Source organism: Pantherophis guttatus, chromosome 10 (genome assembly GCF_059756535.1).
Source record: "Pantherophis guttatus breed Tessera chromosome 10, ASM5975653v1, whole genome shotgun sequence".
In the NCBI taxonomy this organism is placed as follows: Eukaryota; Metazoa; Chordata; class Lepidosauria; order Squamata; family Colubridae; genus Pantherophis; species Pantherophis guttatus.
Genome location: NC_142072.1, coordinates 23609127 through 23630000, shown reverse-complemented (window position 1 = coordinate 23630000; position 20874 = coordinate 23609127). Strand labels below are relative to the sequence as shown.

The following is a 20874-nucleotide window of genomic DNA, read 5'->3' as shown; positions in this document are numbered from 1 at the left end:
AATCACTTCCAGTTATCCCCTTGTCCTCATTTATCTTTCAAACCTTTCAAACTCTGTCTATGTCTGGTATACATGTAAAGATGACTTGTGGGTAACATCTATTTTTTTATATCCAAACTACCATTTTATTATTATTATTTTTTTAAGACTGACAGGTTGAAAAGTTCACCCTGTCTTGCTAATTTTCTGATGGAAGAAGAGTGAAGGCGGTGTTGTATTCTGCTATCATTCAAGAGCAAGTCTGGAAGTGAGGATAGCTTTGTTTTAAGCAAAGTGGAGTGCTGAAAATCCCACCCACCTTTGACATGCAGATCGAGGTTTCAAATCGGGGATGAGCTGCTTTAGCTGCAAAATCAGGGATGAACTGCCTTTGTATTAGTTGATCCCCCAAGAGCTAATTAAACTAGGACCTGATTAGTACTGTATTTGGAAGGGAGACCACCAGAAAATCCAAGGGTTGTAAGTCCAGGACATTTGGAAAAAAAAAAAAACTACTCCAGGAAATTTGAAAAAACAACCCAATGGCAAACAGCTGTTCTGAATATCTTCCATATTGTTGCCAGGAGTTGAGCATGCCTCAAGAGGGGCTTTGTGGATTACAATCATATGAGGAACAATGCAATTTAATGTGCTGGTTCTAATCTCTGTGGTCTTCCTGGATTGAAGCATTCACTCCTCGGGTAAGTTTCTTATACAAGCTAACCCTGACTTTCATTTTAATCTGTGCAGACCTTCCTCCTCTTATCCACAGCAGATAAAAGCAGTGATAGAAGAAGCAGGGTTAATCAATGCAGTTGTTGTGTGTTCTCTTTTATGTGATTCTAGCTGCAGCCAGTAGATTCCTGACACTTACAATAAATAAGGAGTACAGACTTCACTGTGCTAAGATGCTGAACTGTGTGTGGCAAGAACAGGAAAAAATTATTTACTTACTTATTGCAAATAACTTATGGGTACCTATTTCAGACATTGAATTAGGACTGGGATGAGAATAGTGAGAACACTCTCCTTCTGTGATTTATACCACCTGTCTACATCCAGAGAAAATACTAGCAAAATCATGCGTGCAATACCTATATTGTAATCCTCATTCTCAGTGATGATTTCAGCATTAGGGACCATAGTTGGTGGTTGGCACTTAGAAAGTTGATAGGCTGGGAAGAGAAATAAATAAATTAAGTGCATGAGAGTACCAAATCTCTACCTATGGGACTTTAATATATATCTTTGTATTATAGATCCTCGGAATCACTCGTTGGCCATATAAATTGAATGGATGAGTAAATAAATAATGAACAAAGAGAGAAGCAAGAAGCTGAATCTCTGGAAAATCAATTCTACAACAAACAGAACCTGCTCCCTGGGTGGTGGTGGGGAAACCAATTTTCTCCTTTTTGTAGCCTTCTGTGGTTCAACATTTTGAAGATTCATTGACCCTCAAGGATACTTTTTCAGAAGAAATAGATTCTTTTTTATTTTGTAAGTCAAACGTATTTCTTACTTCTTGGATACTCCAACTACACAGTTGTTCACTCAGCATTTGGATTTCTTCGTGACGCTGTTCACACAACTTGATTACTGAATTAACCCATTTGCTTGATTTGCACAATGCCTGGGATCTCAAACTAACTCAACAGGCAGAGTTAAGCTGCAAAAACCACCTCTAATCATTAATAATAATCAATGCATGCAGCCTTTGGCTTCTAATAAATTTGATTAAGCATCCTGTGCAAACCCAACCAGAGAGATAAGGGCTACTTACTGGTCCAAATTAGTGTTTTTTATGTTACATCAGACACAGTGATATGTGTTGTGGTCCGCCAGCAGCCTGCGAAGCTGGCAGCAGAGTCAGACAGTGAGGAGGCTGGGGAGGAATATGGGCCAGTCCTGGAGTCTGGGGAAGGCCAAGAGGAGGGCTCTGCATCAAAGGCAGAGATGGGACCAGGGACATCTGGGAGTTATGTGTGGACTCTGGAGCCTCCAGAGTCAGTTATCAAAGAGGCATGCACAGAGCTGCCAGAAGGCAAGAACAGTTAAAACAAAAGGGACGACTTGGGAGTAAGGCCTGGAGATGATTGGCCCCTCCTATAAGGCTTAAAAGAGGAGCAAAGGCACATGGACCCTTTGCAGGAAAGCAACGTTGTTAATTCTGTTCCCAGTCGGCATCTCTGTTTGATTCTGGACTCCATGTGGCTTTGCCAATTAGGTCTTTGGCAGTATGTCAAGGGAGATAAAGGTTGGTGATTATCTCAAAGGAATTCTCCCGAAGGACTTTTTGCAACTAATTGGGACTCGGCTGTGAATGAATGTAATTCACAGCTGTTACAATAAAAGAGGTTTTGGGGACTACCTGTCTGTTTTAATGACTCAGGAAGCCTAGGTCACAACAGTATGGCAGAGAAGGCACCTGATAAACCTTAGTCGAATACATAAGCAATATCCAATTGAACCATCATTGCTACATGCAACAGGTTACAAAACAAGCATGACAACAAATCCTTGTGCCACACTGAGCTGTACACACCATAGAAGTGGATGGCAAAGAGGCCTCCATTGGCTGCATCACTATGAAACTTCATCAGAGCATGGTTGGAAGAGCTCTGGATGGCTTTCTTCACTGAGTGTCCTGTGAAAACCCCCAACTGGGGAGCTGTCTCTTGAGAACCATCCCTGAAGAGAAAGGGAAAGAAATACAAAAGAGTAACTGAAAAGACATGGTTAAGAATTATGGATCAGAGTTTCTACTCTTTACTTCCCAGATTGCTGGCTGAAGACAATTCCAAGTGAGACTTTTAAAAGGGCTGACAAACCTCTTGATGCAAGAGCCAGATTATGCTTGGAAGGCCAATCAGACACTCCCAGTGGGTCAATCTGGCTGAAGGATCCACAAAGTTCTCCTGATCTGCTCACAGGCCACAAAGACCTATAAAAGGCACCTTTCCTATTTTCTTTATTTTATTTGCAATATTCGCCTAACTATGCAAATTGAAGATGTCTCGATTCCCAGCCTAGAAATATAGTACATGAAAGGAAAAAAAAAAGAATTTGTATATACTTACATATACTTAACCTTTGTTAAGTAGTTTTAGTTTGCAACAAATTGTAACTAATGAAAAAAAAAATACAAAATGCCTATTTTAAATTTGGCTATAAAAAGCATACCTGCATTGCCACCCAACTTTTGCTATGCAAAATGGTTTCTAAACACTACATAATGGACAGACTTTATAACTGAAAGGCGATTAGAATAATGCAGCACAGAGGATAAATAACACAATACAACTCTTCAATGCAAAAGCAACACTGCAGCTCTTCCTATTCACCCCTCGGTCCCGCTCTGTTCACGAGCTTGCTTCCTCTTGTGGACTTCTGATCTAGAGGACCTCAGAGCCATGGAAATGAGAGTGGACAATAGGTGTTGTAGATTGACAACAGGACATCTTTCCAAATTTCTCCATTTTCTAAATCAAGCAATTTTCATTACTGCCATTTGCATTGTCACTATCTCCCTCCAGATGCTCACTGCTACTTTAAAGTTCTTTAGGAAGCAAACTGAATTTTTCCTTTTCCTCCAGGGGTTTGGAAGGAAAGATTTTCCAATTTGATTATGTCTTTTTGTGGTATATATTTTACTGTCCTGAGTCTGCTGCGACCAAGCTTCCTAATCCCAGCTTGGGCAGTTTCCCTTGGGGCAGGGGTCTGCAACCTTAAATACTCAAAGAGCCATTTGGACCCGTTTCCCACAAAAAAGAAAACACTAGGAGCCACAAAACCTGGGTGGGCGTGGCCAACTCAATGTCACTCACTTCCACTGGTCACATGGCCCCTCCTTGCCACGCCTACCCAGCCGGTCATTAGGGCAGAGAATCAATTGTTAAAAAATACCGGAAACCACAAAATCCTTTTGACATCTCTCTCTCCCCTCCCTTCCTCCCTCCCCCCCTCTCCTTCTCTCTCTGTATCTCTCTATCTCTCTCTCTCTCCCCCTTTCTCTGTATCTCTCTGTCTCTGCCCCGACCGCTTCTCCATCCCCTGCCATTGCCCTTACCTTCTCAGGCCAGGCGAGGAGTAACTGGGAGGGGAGGGTGAGGGGCGGGGCCAGATAGTGTTGGGATCACCTGACAGGGAGCCACAGCAGAGGGCCCAAAGAGCCACATGCAGCTCCGGAGCCGTAGGTTGCTGACCCCTGCCTTGGGGTAAGTGAAAAACTGATATCTCCAGACTTCTCATGATGAGAAGAGAACATAGCTATGACAGGATTATAGCAACACCTACTGAAAAAGTTGGGCTCAGAGGGAGCCCTCAGCTCCGAATCCCACTCACCAGACAGTGATGAAGTCATTGTACGGCTCCGTTTGCAGCAAGGTAAAGTTGAGGTAGATGCCATATCCAGATGACACCACAAATAGCCACGTGCAGTCCTGGGAATTGGGATACTGATTGGGAAAGCCGGGGGAGTAGATAGTTCCATTTGGGGCAGTCATGTTTCCTCCACAGGGGACTGTATGCAATTGACCAGAAAGAGACATTAAAAGCTACTAAATCCCAGTTCTTGCAGAATAGTGGTATCATTTAGTATCATTTGGTCTGTTTTAAAGTCCTCCAAACTGCTATTCCCAAGATCTATACCAGGGCTGTCAAACTCGCGGCCCTTGGGCTGGATGCGTCACGTGCTGGCCACGGCCACACCCGATTTAACGAAGGGGGGAAATAAGTCACGATCCGTTACGTGACAACGTCGTGATGACGCAAGTTTGACACCCCTGAACTATACAGTGTTTCTTAATCTTGGACACTTGAAGATGTATGAACCTCAACTTCCAGAATTCCCTAGCCAGCACTCTTCTCTGTATAGGCAGCAGGGAGAGAGAATACCCAACTCAGCTGAGCAGAGAAGATTACTTAAACCTAAAACAAGCCAGCGGTGAAATCCGGCCGGATCTACCCAGGTTGTGCGAACTGGTAGTGCCGGCGGTGGGAGGCTCCGCCCACCCACTGGGACATCATTACACTCCCACGCACTCCCGTTCCCAAACCAGTAGCGAAGGTAAGTGAAACAAGCCCTTAAACCCTTTCAATTTAAAGGAATCTTTTCAAAAGCTGGTGATAACTAGTGTTGGCCTAAGTCTTCCTTAACCAGTTAACTGCATTGTGAACTTTGTCAATTTGTCATGATTGGGACAACTGTGGTTGCTAAAAAGTACTACAAGTATAGCTCAGCATATGCAGAAGGTTACAAGTCATGGGAAGCCTTCTTCTAACAAACCAAAGTTTCCTCCAATGAGGGTGTGATGAGAAAAGAATATATGAATCTGTGGCTGAAGCAAACTTAGCTAAGTTCAGCATTACTATACTTTTGTTCATACTGTTTTCTGGGAGAGCCAGCAAGAGCAAATGTCCACATGAAAGGAATACTGAAAGAGGCATGCAGAAGATGGAGGTGAACACATACAACAGTCGTACTCAAATTAAATCAAAGCTGTGAAAGAAAAAAAAAAACATTTGTCACTCCCTGAAGGAGCAGAAATTAAGGGCCATTGACATTATAATTAATGGATATCTAAGTACTGTGGAAGCAATAAAGCTGAATTAATAGTGGTCTACTTCTAAGTGAAACAGAAATTGATAAAAGGCATAGACCAACCAGTTCAGGTTTGTAGCCAGAAATCAGAGGTGGGTTTTAGCAGGTTCTGACCAGTTCTGGAGAACCGGTAGCGGAAATTTTGAGTAATTTGGAGAACTGTTAGTAAAAATTCTGACTGGCCCCCATCTATTCTCTGCCTCCCAAGTCCCAGCTGATCAGGAGGAAATGGGGATTTTGCAGTAAACTTCCCCTGGAGTGGAGTGGGAATGGAGATTTTACAGTATCCTTCCCCTGCCATGCCCACCAAGCCCACAGAACCGGTAGTAAAACTTTTTGAAACCCATCATTGCCAGAAATGTATAGTGGAGCTGGTTAGGATATAATTAGTAAACTATATGGGTGAAAACAAATGAATGATGATGCCTCTTGCTAAATACCAACAATCCCAGTATACACATTTAATAAGTATGTGATATATCCCAAGTATACTAATTCAGTGTATTATTTTCCCTTTTTCCCTTCCAAGAAAAGTCTCAATAAAGTCATACCTTCACACCTGGGCAATGGGTGGTCCCAGTTCCTATTGGTTCCATGTTGACAGGTTAAGACTGGTTGTCCAATCAACTGATAGCCAGGGAGGCACTCAAAAGAGATGGACTGTCCCACACTGTAACCTGCTCCTCTTACAATGCCATTGGCAAAGGGCTCAGGATCTGGGCACTCCTGGAGTTCATAAGCTGGATGTTATAAAATACAAACACGGCAATGGATTTAAAACCAGCTATTTCTTCAGAAATTCTTTACCTACAGATGTTGTCTTATATAGGGAAAGACCATTAGTCAGTGTTGGAGCACACCCTCATAGTGCAGGGAAGAAGAATAAATGAGGATGGGAAGCACCCTGACTTGAAACCTTGGAGGAAGATAACAATTCAGCACAATCAATAGTGGGAAAGTTGTATAAACCCTCCCACATGCCTAACTTTGTTTACAAGTCTTCTCGAGTCAATTTGCAGGGCTTCCAATGGAGTACTCTTCTCCAGATCCCCCAATAACTGCTTTCAATGGTCAAATATGGCTAGAGAACTTTTCCTTCCCTCCCTAAATGGCCAAAAGAGCCACGGTGGTGCAGTGGTTAGAGTGCAGTACTGCAGGCTACTTTTGCTGACTGCCGGCTGCCTGCAACTTGGCAGTTCAAATCTCACCAGATTCAAGGTTGACTCAGCCTTTCATCCTTCCGAGGTCAGTAAAATGAGGACCCAGATTGTTGGGGGCAATATGCTGACTCTGTAAACCGCTTAGAGAGGGCTGTAAAGCAGTATACAAGTCTAAGTGCTGTTGCTATTGCTAAATGTCTAACTTGGTATAAGTCAGGCAACTGACTTATTTCCAGTGTTCTCTCAGCTGAAGCACATTTATGGGAACTGATCTCCAGTCTTTAAGCACAAGCTGCTTAGCAACCAAAGCTGAGCTATGAAACCAAACTGCATGTGATTGCATTAGTTTCTGGAATCCATCCAAATATTATATAAATATGAGGACCAATAAATTGATAGGCGTTGTTTCAGAAGTTCATCCTATCAGAGCAGCAATACATTAATAGCTATGGGAAGAGCTGCATTGCCCCAAAGGATCAATTTCCCATGATCTATTTCTGCCGGTAGAATCATCCCTTGTCATATGGGCTGATTTACAAGATTAGTCTGCTCTAACAATCATCATTCTAGCCAGGTTAAAACACCATGGTTTTATGATATCTTTCTAACTAAAGATTACTGTAATGCATTCTAAATTGTGATAATCTTGTGTAGATAGACCTTGACTAATGATTGGAGCTATCTGGAGCAGGGGTCTCCAACCTTGGCAATTTTAAGAGTTGTGGACTTCAAGATTTGTGGATTTCAAGACTTGGCAATTTTAAGACTTGTGGACTCCCAGGAATTCTGGGAGTTGAAGTCCAGAAGCCTTAAAGTTGCCAAGGTTGGAGACCCCTGATCTGGAGGGTATTTACAACCCAGATTTGAAGTTTCAAAAGTCAAAAGATGTTCAGCAACTGGATCTCATTTATGGCCATTTGTAAGTGCCCTATGGTCACATGACTGCATTTTACAATGGTTTTGCTGAAAACCAGCTGTTAGGAAATGAGTATTACCTACCTTGTTGGGTTGGTAATATATAAACCATCAATATAGCTTTAAGACTGCTGTATTGCATCATACTGTGTCCTGATTGGCTAGCTCTGTAGCCAATCTCCTTAAGAGGGAGCTAGAAACATGGTTTGTTTCTCTTTGCTGGTCTTGCTCTCTGATATCTCTGTATGCTATTGTTTGCAAATCCAGAAGAACTGTTTATTGTGAATAACTACAATGACTGGTAAGAAGACTTTGTATTTGGATTATCCCTGGACTGTCGTTTTGCCATCTCCTGCTTTATATGTGTATGACCTGGACTGTTTATTGAACTGTGCCTTACTATTTCCTGAAAGTAAACACAACTCAGTGTATCTGTGTGTTGACTGTGTTTATTCGTACCTACTCTCAAACGCTTTCATGTACACACCCTTGCTATTCAAGGGTTACTCTACGAATTCCTTAACACCAGCATTCCAGTTTTCTGCAAAATAGTGTCAAAAGCAAAATATTGGTCTGCTTCATGACCACAGAATTCACTTAACAACCACAGATTCACTTATCAACCATGGTGAATCACTTAATGACTGCTGCAAAAATTGTCGCAAAATCATGTCAGTCATAAGCTTGACCCAATGTAACAGTAACAGAGTTGGAAGGGACCTTGGAGGTCATCTAGTCCAACCCCCTGCTCATACCGGAGACCTGTACTAAGAATTCAAACCGCCAATCTTTTTGATCGACAAACTCAGTGTCTTAACCACTGAGCCACCTAGTCAGGCGACCCGTTTTACAATTGTCAAGAATTATGACTGTGATGGACAGGCTCCATTACAGCATTAGTTCAAGGACTACCTGTAGTTAGTCCAGAATCTTCAGTCTGCCCAAAAGCGAACAGTCAGATTAATAATTGCACAGCAAAACAATCACAACTATGCCGATATAGTACCAACTTCACTGGGTCTCTGTTCATTTCCAAGTCCAATTTAAATTTCTGGTACTAATTGCTAAATGCATTCACATAAATTAAATTGTATGGATTTCATTGCATATCATGCTGTTCATAAATATTGCACTGAACATTTTGATTATAGACCTGCGTATAGCTGAAATAATTAAAAATGACGCTGGTTTGATATGTGTATATGTCTGCATGAAATAAATTTGGAAAGTGAGCATGGGGAGGGATATTAAAACTGCTTGGAAGATTGAGAGCAAGAAAGAAAAATCTTGACTGGCATATGGCAGCACATTACAAAACAACAGACACTGGGTGTTTTGAATTTTATTGTTAAATCTGGAGTATTCCTTCTGTCGAGAAGCACGCTGAAATTCTGAATCTTTCTTTTTGAGCTATTTTTCTCAAAACTAGCACCAGACAGAGGGGATTCTCTTGCATTCTTTATTTTTAAATAGCAGTACTCATCCAAAAGAGTTTGCTTTTGAAACTGATTTCAAAGGAGAAAATAACTTTTGTGGCTTTTTCGTGTACTTCATGGGGTTGGTTTTGTACGTGTGTATATATAGATTTATTTTATCCTAACAATCTGAAGCCTTCTTGACTTTTTCCTGAGCTTCCATCTAATCTCTAACATATCTGGGGAACTTTTCAGTAGCACTACAGCCATCACTGCTAATTAAAATCCTTTCCTATGAGAAACAACTGAAGAGTTTCTGAGTCCTCTAGAGCTGGGGTCCCCAAACTTGGCAGCTTTAAAACTTGTGGACTTCAATTCCCAGAATTCTGGGAATTGAAGTCCACATGTCTTAAAGCTGCCAAGTTTGAAGACCTCTGCTCTAGAGAAATTCAGAGAAGCCATTTTCTGGTTCTTTAACTACAGATTTGGTGATAATTTTACAAAGCCATTCATGCTCAACTCTACTTAAAAACTCTACTTAAAAAGAACAAAGAACGTTCTTTCTGCGCTAACTCAGGAAGCTCAAACTGCCCAAAGAGCTGCTGATCCAGTTCTACAGAGGAATTATTGAGTCTGTCATCTGCACCTCTATAACTGTCTGGTTTGGTTCCGCAACTCAACAAGACAGACACAGATTTCAGAGGATAATTAGAACTGCAGAAAAAAACAATTACTACCAACCTGCCTTCCATTGAGGACCTGTATACTGCACGAGTCGAAATGTGAAAATATCTACAGACCCCTCGCATCCTGGACATAAACTGTTTCAACTCCTACCCTCAAAACGACACTATAGAGCACTGCATACCAGAACAACTAGACACAAGAACAGTTTTTTCCCAAACACCATCACTCTGCTAAACAAATAATTCCCTCAACACTGTCCAACTAGTTACTAACTTTGCATTACTATTAAACTTCTCATCTTCCCTATCACCCATATCCTGGTATCCTTAAGATTTATATTGACTGTTTCCCTATGACTATCATTGAGTGTTGTACCTTATGATTCCTGACGAATGTATCTTTTCTTTTATGTACTCCGAGTGCGTATGTACCAAGACAAACTCCTTGTGTAATCTAATCACACTTGGCCAATAAAGACTTATTCTATTCTATTCTATTCTATTCTATTCTATTCTATTCTATTCTATTCTATTCTATTCTATTCTATTCTATTCTATTCTATTCTATTCTATTCTATTCTATTCTTTTGGGTTTCTCCTGACCAGGGGGCCTCCATGGATCGTGTCAAAACCTGCAAAACGGTAGGCACAATGTTGCAAAGCCTCACCACTTTGTATGTGCATTTTCACTCGCACCTACAAATGTTGATTTGATTGATTGTGCAATGCCCTATCCACCATCTTGTAGATTTTGACACCCCTCTGCATCTCCTCTTGAGCAAGATGGTCAGATGAAAAAGGAAACTTCTACGAAATATACCAACATAAAAACAGCCTTGAAGAAGTCATCCAACAACTTGCTTATCCATGGAAGGAAAGAGGGAATGAAAAAGAAAGTCAATATTCTTATTCTTGTTGGTATAAGAAGAGATAGCTCTTTTCTTTATCTTTTTTTTCAACTTTGGATAACCTTTTCCTTAATGTCACTGACTTTAATTTGAATGGGGTAATTGGGAAACAGATGGCCATTTGGCAGGTATAACATTAATGAGAGAGCCTTAACTTTTTCTTTACCTGATAAAAGTCCAGCATACAACACTGCATATACAATTAAGAAATACAGGTAGTCCTTGATTTATGACTTACAATTGAACCCCAATTTTTTGCTGTTGTGAGACATTTGTTAGGTGAGTTTTGCCCCATTTTACAACCTTTCTTAAGTTAGTAACCCGGTCGTTAAGTGAATCTGGTTTTCCCATTGAGTTTGCTTGTGAGAAAGTCACAAAAAGTGATCGCATGACCTTGGGACTCAACAGCGGTCATAAATATGAACCAGTCTTCAAACATCTGAATTTTGATCCCATGATCATGGGGATGCTGCAAAGGTTGAAAAACAGTCATAAGTCACATTCTTCCGTGCTGTTGTAACGTTGAATGGTCACTAAACAAACTGTTGCAATTTGAGGACTAGCTGTAATAATATCTATAACCAGAAGAGGAAGACATTTGTTGCATTGAAGCAGAAATACGGAGAAAAAGCTAAAGAATAGACTTGTGCAAGGAGGAATTTGTCTGATGTAGTAATTAAGAGGTCTCTGAGCACCAAGCAAATTAAGGTCAGGTTGAATTCTTAGGTATAACATTAATATATTCTGGAAAATAAATTGTGGATTGACTTGTCTATATTGGCAGGTTACTAGGATTTAGCAAGACTGCTGGGCAAAACGAGGATTTCCATTACACCCTAAAAGTTATTGCTTTCGAAACAATACAGTAGTTATAGCATTCATCACTCTTGCCTAGTGCTCCAGAGACAATGGAGTTGCTCCATTCTTAGCCTTCTTGGCTGCTTACCTTGATATTCTACCTTAAAACCAGGCTTGTTCTGTGAGTGGTCGCTGTGGAAATATATGGTGGTTTCGTGTGATGTGGAAAGAAGAGAGCCTGGGAGGTCAGTCCCGCTAAATCGGCTGATGATGTTACTGGTATCGTACGGCCCATTGCGAATTTCAACAAAGTCGTGATTGGGTTCCGTAGAAAAGTTTAAGAACTGGAGATGAGCACCTGCACATGGCAGAGAACGTGGGAGAAAGGAGATTTCATTAACTTGGCCAAATATTCTGTGTTTGATTAACTTTCCATCATTCTTCCCCAAAGTACATCTTGCAGAATTCTCAAAGGTTTCAGAGTAGAAACTTTCATAAACAATATTGTACAATGTGGTAGGTGCCAAAAGATGATCAGTATTACTCCTAGTGCAGGGGTGAAATCCAGCAGGTTCTGACAGGTTCTGGAGAACCGGTAGCGGAAATTTTGAGCAGTTCAGAGAACCGGTAGCAGAAATTTTGAGTAGTTCGGAGAACCGGCAAATACAGTGGTGGGATTCAAGTAATTTAACAACCGGTTCTCTTCTCTGCCCTAATGATTTCTTCCAACAACCAGTTTGCCAAACTGCTCAGAAAGCAGTCCGAAGTGGTGCAAACTGGCTGAATCCCGCCACTGGGCAAATACCACCTCTGGCTGGTGGGGTGGGAATGGAGATTTTGCAATATCCTTCCCCCACAAGTGGAGTGGGAATGGAGATTTTGCAGTAACTTTCCCCCTGGAGTGGGGTGGGAATGGAGATTTTGTAGTATCCTTCCCCGCCATGCCCACCAAGCCACACTCACCAAGCCACACCCACAGAACCGGTAGTAAAAATATGTGGATTTCACCACTGTCCTAGTGATTACTTGAACAAGTCCCTTCAATTTTCTTGCTAACATTTTCAGAAGTGGTTTTTATCTTGCCTTCTTCATCCTAGGGCTGAGAGAGACGTTATTGGACCGAAGTCATCAGGTGGCTTCATATCTAAGGTAGGATTAGAAATTACAGTCTTCCAGTTTCCAGGCCAGTATCTTTAACCACTATATCAACCTGGTTCTCATGAATGTATTGCTTCTTAAACACTATTTAGGAGCATTTTATGCCCCTTAGAACCCAGGACAGTGGTGGGTTTCAAAAATTTTTACTACTGGTTCTGTGGGTGTGGCGTGGTGGACATGGCATGGCTTGGTGGGCATGGCAGGGGAAGGATACTGTAAAATCTCCATTCTCACCCCACTCCAGGGGAAGGTTACTGAAAAATCCCCATTTCCTCCCAATCAGCTGGGACTTGGGAGGCAGAGAATAGATGGGGGCGGGGGCCAGTCAGAATTTTTACTACCGGTTCTCCGAACTACTCAAAATTTCTGCTATTGATTCTCCAGAACTGGTCAGAATCTTCTGAAACCCACCTCTGAAGATGTGCCTTGCCTGGATGTTGGATCACGGAGAACCAGCCACTCATGGTTTGCCTACATCTTTCCTCCAGTACCATTAGCTAGTCATTTGGATTTTGCATGTTGGATTTAACTGGTACAATTAGATAGGACAATCTCCCCACTACTGAGAAGAAGAAGAAAGAAAGAGAAGAAAGAAGGAGGAGAAGAAGAAGCCTACACTGAATCCAAGACTTAAGAAAAAGAGCTTGCATTGGAAGGGTTATAGCATTCATTAAAAAACTCATTACATTTTATGACCAAATTTAAAAATGGTCCATCAGCTTCTGGATCAAGTGTTATTTTTGACTTTGAAATGGTCTTGCATGCAATTATTTTTATTATGATAATTATTTATTTAACAGAACCAACTAAAACAAGTGCAGAATAATATATTAAAACAGAACAATGTCTATGTTCTTAAAAAATGGAAAAATATCACAGAAAGTAATGTTTGTTATCAATATGGCCCTTAGATGAAACAACTGGGTCAGAGAGGAGTTGAATATTCCTACTTCCAATATTAATACCAGTCAAAACCCATAATCACGTTAAAGAAAAAAGGGGCATTTCAAAAAAGCATTTTAGAAAGAAATATATCTGAATACATTTGTGTGAATCTATTCATGCTAAAGTGGGATTAGAATCCAAAACGCCTTATAATAGACAGTTAAGTTTTTTGACAGGGAAATGATCGTAGTGAAGAGACCTTCCACCTCATTATTCTGGGCCAAACTCATGTAATTAATCTATTTTTTGAAACAAACATATAACATGGAAACGTCTGGATCCAGAATGTTCTGGTTCTGGAACAGGTTAAATTGAGAGGTTTATGCATTCTTGGAAGGGTATCATCTGGAACACGAAGGAAGAAATGGTTTTCTGGAGGTAAAATAAAAATTTCAAGGTGAAAAATGAAACATTCCAGATAACTATTATATGCACATAACTATTTACAACACTCCTGCTTTAAAATGTCACTATTATGAATACTTCTCAATTATCTGCAGGAAGTCTGGAAGAGTTTACTTTACTTTATTGTCATTGCACATGGTACAACAAAATTAAATGCCGTCTTCAGTGTACATTATAACTATAAAAATAAAAACACCAAACATCCTTTACATTCTATATAATTGAAATTGAAAACCCGATATTGCACTATACCATAGAATTCAATATGATTATTGCCCTGGGATAGAAGCTGTTTTTCAATCTCTTTGTCCTTGTTTTTACTGACCTGCACCGTCTGCCAGATGGTAATAATTCAAAAAAAGGGATGCCCGGGATGAGATGGATCTTTAAGAATGTTTTGAACTTTCTTAGGGCAGCAGGAGCTATAAAGCTCTTCCAAAGAGGGGAGAGGGCAACCAATGATCCTCTGGGCAACGACATTGACCCTCTGGAGTGCTGTCCTATCTGCCACTGTGCAATTGGCAAACCAATTTCAAGTCTTGAAAGAAGATAGAATTCATATCCATTTGCTGGTTGAAGATTTAGAATGTGAAAGTTTTACCAAAGGAATTCTAGAAAAGGTGAGGTGGTATTATCTGAACTGCTATCTCCCCTATGTTACCTTTGTTTTCTTCTACTCCGTTAGCTTTCATTAAACAAAACCTTGTAAGTCAAAACATTTTCTCTTTAAAATAAAAAATCTAAAAATATATTCATTCGTTCATTCATTCATGCATTCATTCATTCATTCAACCAAGGGGATCAGGGTTGGCTTATCCTGGATCAAGCCATGAAAAATATCTGAAAAGAGATATCTGAGATGGGAAGGATGCTGTGATTTCCTTACCAAATCCCACAGTAAAGGATATCTTCCAAGTACAATCACTGTTGCTAGGGTAGTTTCCAGGAAAGCCAGGGCTCAGGATGACACCTTCCATCTCCTCCAAGATTCCGCCACACTGGGCTGTTAAAATTACAATAAAGCAGATGGTCATAAACTATTGCAGACGTCTTTGGGTTGAGTGACTGTCAGGACCACTGAAGAAAGAGCTGATGGATGGGCACAGGATTGATATGCTGAGGATCGGTGTACCACATCTAGAACATCTTTAAAAAGATGAATAGGGGATGCCAAAATCCATTGCTAGACAGATTGAATTATGTTCAACTAAGTCAGGCATAGTAAGTGGTTCATAGATTGCATGTTAATCCAAGTCCCTCACCAAATGTGTGAATTCTTTATTTGAAATTTAAAATGAAGTCATAATATACTGAAATAGGGTTTTGGAATGCAGGGAGCCCTACGTCATGAAGGAAGCCTGGGGATTGATCCCAGTTCTTAGTCCACATTTGTTCACCCTCCAGGTTGAACTAACAAGATAGCTTCACCTAGAATTGTGTCAAAATTTATCAAACTAGTTTTTTTTCACACCAACTGGGGCAATGGTGAAATCCAATTTTTTTTACTACAGGTTCTGTGGACATGGCTTGGTGGGCGTGGCAGGGGAAGGATACTGCAAAATCCCCATTCCCTCCCTACTCCTGGGGGAAGGATATTGCAAAATCCCCATTCCCTCCCCAGTCTGGGACCAGCCAGAGGTGGTATTTGCTGATTCTCCAAACTACTCAAAATTTCTGCTACCGGTTCTTCAGAACCTATCAGACCCTGCTGGATTTCACCCCTGAACTGGGGGTGAGATGGTGGGTCCATGAAGGAGGGGGGTTAAAAAAATCAATATGGTGACCACAACTACACACTGGAAGCCCTGCCCTTTTTAATATGTGTTACAAGTAAAAAAGGGGGCATGGACTTGATCTTATGATCATTGCTGTGGCCATCATTTGCCTTTTTTAAGCCTCTCCATGAATGTCCTTCCCAAACAGATAAATTTCTATTCTAGGGAGCATGGGGCAATTTCAGTTCCCATCATGTACTACCTATATGCTAAGAAGGAAACTTATGGAGGTTATGCCTTCCTGTTCTCAATTCCTAGATTTGGGTCAATTTCCCATCTTCAGTTGTATATCTATAATGGGCAGAAGAAATAACCTTGAGGAGTGAAAGAAGAGCCATGGGAAAAACAAAGGTTGGCTATTTTGAGTCCAGAGTAGAATTGTAATCTGAGAGAGTAAGTGTCTCAGGCTTGATCTTCCGTAGTTCTCATGAAGATGAAGCATATTCAGACTTGTAAGATTCTGTTACTGAAGGCTTATAATAAAAACAGTATTAACATTCATAACATTGGTTTCCCAGTCTGATATACATTGAAGGGCTCACAATATCCAGGGCCACTTCTTGGACTATAGTAGACTTCTAGCTCCCCTCAATACAGTCCACATCAGAACCTAGAGGACTTTTAACCCACCCGGACATTTGACAGCACAGATTCCCTTCATTCTATGCATTTTTTCCCCTGCTGATTCTATTGCTTTCTAATTTCATACCCCCTGATGTCTGTTTAAATGAAACTCCTTCTCAATTATTTAAAAAGGGGAACATCTGGATAAAGGAAGATGGGAAATCCCTAGTCAGTCCATTTTGTAGGGACAAGGTAGCAGTTTATCAAAACTTGATTGCTTCTGTCTTTCGGAATGTGACACAATATTTATACCTTTCTATTATCATTTTTTTTCCCAAGCAAGGAAGGAAAGCATGCTGTCAAAGGCTATTTCTTATTCAGGAGGTGCAGCCAGAAAATCAGGCATTCTGATGCAACAAATTAAGCACCCTGTTTCTAAAAGGAGGCAGTAAAAACAAACACATGAAAATTTCTTTTTTTTAAAAAAATAGGTGTTTTACAATCAAAGAACATAGAATAACAATGTTGGAAGGAACCTTGGAGGTAGTCTAGTCCAACCCCTTGCTCAAGCAGGAGCCCCTATATCATTCCAGACAAATTGTCTTAAAAACCTCCAGTGATGGAGCAAGCACATCTGGAGGCAAGCCATTTCACTTGTTCTCATTATCAGGAAATTTCTCCTTAGTTCTAAGTTGGATCTCTCTTTAATGATCTTCTACCTGTTACTTCTTATCCTGCCCTCAGATGCTTTCAAGAACAGGTCAACTCCCTCTTTTCTGTGACAGACCCTCAAGTGGGTCTATGATCATTCATCATGGCCAACGCTCCATGGCCAACTTGCTTGCCATGGTCAACTTGCTGCAGTCAACTCGCTGCAGGACAACTCATTGCAGGACAGGAATTACACTAATATGAAAGAAATAGTGGAACAGACTCATTAAAGAAAGGATGCAAAAGGAGAAACAAAACGAAATGTGAATGGCAAAAATTAAAATATTTTTTATTTATTTTAATTAATTAAATAGAATTGTTAAATTGTCCCACAGCGAGTTGTCCCTGGTGAGTTGTCCAAGCAAGTTGGCTATAACAAGTTGTCCCATTTCGCCCTCAAGTACTGGAAGACTGCTAACATGTCATCCCTAGTTCTTCTCTTGGTAAGACTAGACATACCTAGTTCCCTCAATCATTCATCATATGGCTTAGCCTCCAGGCCCCTTAGTATCTTTCTTGCTCTTTTCTGCACTCTTTCTAAGATCTCAACATCTTTTTTATATCACGGTGAGCAGAACTCGGTTCACCAATCCATGTTTTAATTCCACAACATTACAAATGAAAAGACAATTTAGCTTTCTTTCTGTACATCAATATATGGTGTATATATTGCCTTGGTGGAGCAGCGGACAAAAGTGCTGTTAAATAGCACTTAGCTGCCAGCTGCCTGCAATTACTGCGAGTTCATATCTCACCAGGCTCAAGGTTGACTCAGCCTTCCATCCTTCCGAGGTAGGTAAAATGAGGACCCGATTTGTGGGGGCAATAAGCTGACTTTGTATAAAAAAGAAAACCTCCCCCCGGGTGGGGGGGAAAGCCCTACTAAGCAGGTATATACAAAAGTATGAAGGCTATTGCTTAATGCCTTGTAAGCTGCCCTGAGTCTCCGGAGAAGGGCAGCATATAAATCGAACCAATAAATAAATCGAACCAATAAAATAAATATTTTACTTTAAAAAAAAATTCAACATCATGTGACGCTTAAAAAATAGCTGGACATTGTGTAAAAGGAAAAGAAGGATGGGCAAAATCGAAGCAGAGTGGGGACAACCATTCCAGTTCTGAGACTATTGTTCCCTCTTTCTGCTACCTTCTTTTCTTCCCCCAAAACAGGAGATTGCAAAAAAGGTAAATAGGGTTGATAGAAGTGATATTCTTCATAGAAGTTTTAAAATTAAACCACGAGGCACGTGTAATTTGATTCGGAGGAAACTGCAGGATCAGGAATATCTGTAATCCTGAAAACCTCAGGATTATGAGGATGGAATCTAAGCTCTGCCTTTTTGTGCATTGCACATTAAAAAAATGGGCACAACTTCAATCACACCACAGTAGTTGCCATCTTTTTTTGACCACACTCTGTGGACATCCCTGTGCAGGATGCATGAGAGGAAAAACCCTGCCCCCCCCCCCCACACACACACAAAAAAGGAAGTCATAAAGGCAAGGACAGTGATTGGACTTTCATTTTTCTCTAATTTCAATAACAGTGTAGATGTAAAGATAGAAAAAGTTTTGTTCAAGGAACAAAGAAGGTCTTCTCTTAATCAGAAGGCTCAAGCATTACTTGAAATTCATGTCTCCATATTTAGAATCACATTAATAGCCCTCTCTATTAGCTAATGTCTATATTTAAAACTATGTAAATCAGCTATAACTTGATGAAAGAAAAATATATTTAAAAGAGAAAAGTAGAGAAATTCTCATCACTGAAGAGTGATGTACAAAGTCTGAAGTGATAAGGTGTCCAAGGATATGTGTGTATGTGATTTTTCTATCTTTTATCGTTCAATGAAAGTTGTTTTAATTTTTGATTGGGAGTCACCCAAAGTTTATTATAAAATGGGCAGCTATATCAATGTTTTAAATAATCAAAGAATAAAATTAAACCTGTCAGCATCCTTCCTGGCTTCCTAAGTTTCTTGAAACCTCAAGAGAGGGAGAATTCCTCCTCTTTTATTTCAGATTTGTGCAACCACGTTCCCTTCAGTAGGATAAAACAATGAATAATGGAAACATCAAGACCAGGAAAAGCACCATATATACCAACTCAAATGACAAAAGAAGCTTTAAGAAAGTATTAAGAGAAACATTACTTTTGCTTTCTTCCCCTTCTTCCCCAGAGAATTCAGAATTTATTTAAAATTCCTTTCTTAATGGGAATATTTTGTAGCTTACTACATATTGGATGTCAAATTTCACTCCTGCACTCGTTGTATTGTGGAATTCAATGCAAATATATGTTCAATGTAATGTCTATTGTGGATCAATGTTTTAAAAGTCACAAGGGGTTTACTGCGTGTGGGGAAAATAACTTGTAAGACCTCATCTTTTAAGCTGATCTGTCACTTGTTCCTTTACTCAAAAACGGGTAAGGGTTTTTATACTAACACTGATTCAGTCGTTTTATGCCAATATTGATTCAAGTATTTCCATGTTCGTGGAACAGAAGTCTGCAGGCCAGGGGTGGGTTCTAAATTTTTTTACTACCGGTTCTGTGGGTGTGGCTTGGCGGGGGGTAATGCGACTGGGTGGGCGTGGCCAACTTTTTTTAAAAACTTTTAAAAGCTTTTTTTCTACAACCTTAAGAGGTTGCAGAAAACAATGCTTTGAAAAGCCTCTGCCGATCAGGCAACTCAGCTGGGATCGTCAGAGGCTTTTCAAAGCATTTTTTTTACCACCTCTTCGAAGAGGTTGTAGAAAAAATGCTTTGAAAAGCCTCTGATGATCCCAGCTGAGCCGCGGGATCATCAGAGGCTTTCTTTTTTACTTTTAAAAGCATTTTTTCTGCTGAAGAGGTTGTAGAAAAAATGCTTTTAAAAGTTAAAAAAAAAGCCTCTGATGAGGTGGGCAGGGTAAGCGAGCGGCGACCAGGTTGGGGACCGGTTCGGGGGCGTGGCCAGCCAATGTTATTACCGGTTCTCGGAACTACTACAAATTTTTACTACCAGTTCTTGCGAACTGGTGCGAACCAGGAGCAACCCACCACTGCTGCAGGCAGACAAAATAAAAATGTTCCGATGAAGTGCAAATAAGGGGCAGGCCACCTCCAATTACTATTCGTAACTGCGTGGAACAAAATGTTGATGGGCTGAACACGACAAAAGTGTTCACAGAAGACAACACAAACAAAAAGGAACATAGGACAAAATTGTTACAGTATAACTAGAAGACCAAAGATATATTAAAACATGATCTCCTTTGGAAATAACATTTTTTTGGTGAATACTAGCTTGGTTCATATGAAACACCAAGCCCTAAAACACAACTGCCACATTCATACAAATGTAAATCAATGCATCAAGGATATTATGCTTATAACAGGTTGGTGTGGTTCACACAGCTTGCTAAAATTGGCTGACCCAAAGGCGCTTTTTTTCAAGAGGCAACTGGATTTCTTTGATTTTCCTTGAAGACGTTTTGCTTCTTGTCCAAGAAGCTTCTTCAGTTCTGAAGAACTGAACTGAACTGAACTTAAGAAGCTTCTTTGATGAGAAGTGAAACCTCTTCAAGAAAAAACAAAGAAAGACCAGTTGCCTTTTGAAAAAAAGCGCCTTTGGGTCAGCCATGGCCTGGATGACTGCGAATCACTAAAGACATTTAAAAATAGTTGGGTTTTGAGAACTTACTCTATTACAAGCTATCTTAACACATTTTAGCCTAGTCTGGCATGTTGGGTTAACAGAACCCTTAGAAAATACTATTAGATATCCTACAGTCCAGTGGTGGGTTTCAAATTTTTTTACTACTGGTTCTGTGGGTGTGGCTTGGTGAGTGTGGCTTGGTGGGCATG

At 40.4% G+C, this 20874-nt stretch overlaps 1 protein-coding gene across 2 annotated transcripts in view; it reads right to left on the bottom strand.

The window, feature by feature from the left end:
* Positions 1–20874, bottom strand: part of CSMD2 (CUB and Sushi multiple domains 2) — an 822245-nt gene that overhangs the window by 97114 nt on the left and 704257 nt on the right. For both annotated transcript variants that reach the window (XM_034413370.3, XM_034413371.3), the window contains 6 exons: positions 14858–14974; positions 11612–11821; positions 6133–6321; positions 4324–4501; positions 2525–2670; positions 1074–1154 (listed from right to left, as the gene is read on the bottom strand). In XM_034413370.3, coding sequence (XP_034269261.2) covers positions 1074–1154; positions 2525–2670; positions 4324–4501; positions 6133–6321; positions 11612–11821; positions 14858–14974 — 921 coding nt within the window. The remainder of the gene's footprint in view (positions 1–1073; positions 1155–2524; positions 2671–4323; positions 4502–6132; positions 6322–11611; positions 11822–14857; positions 14975–20874) is intronic.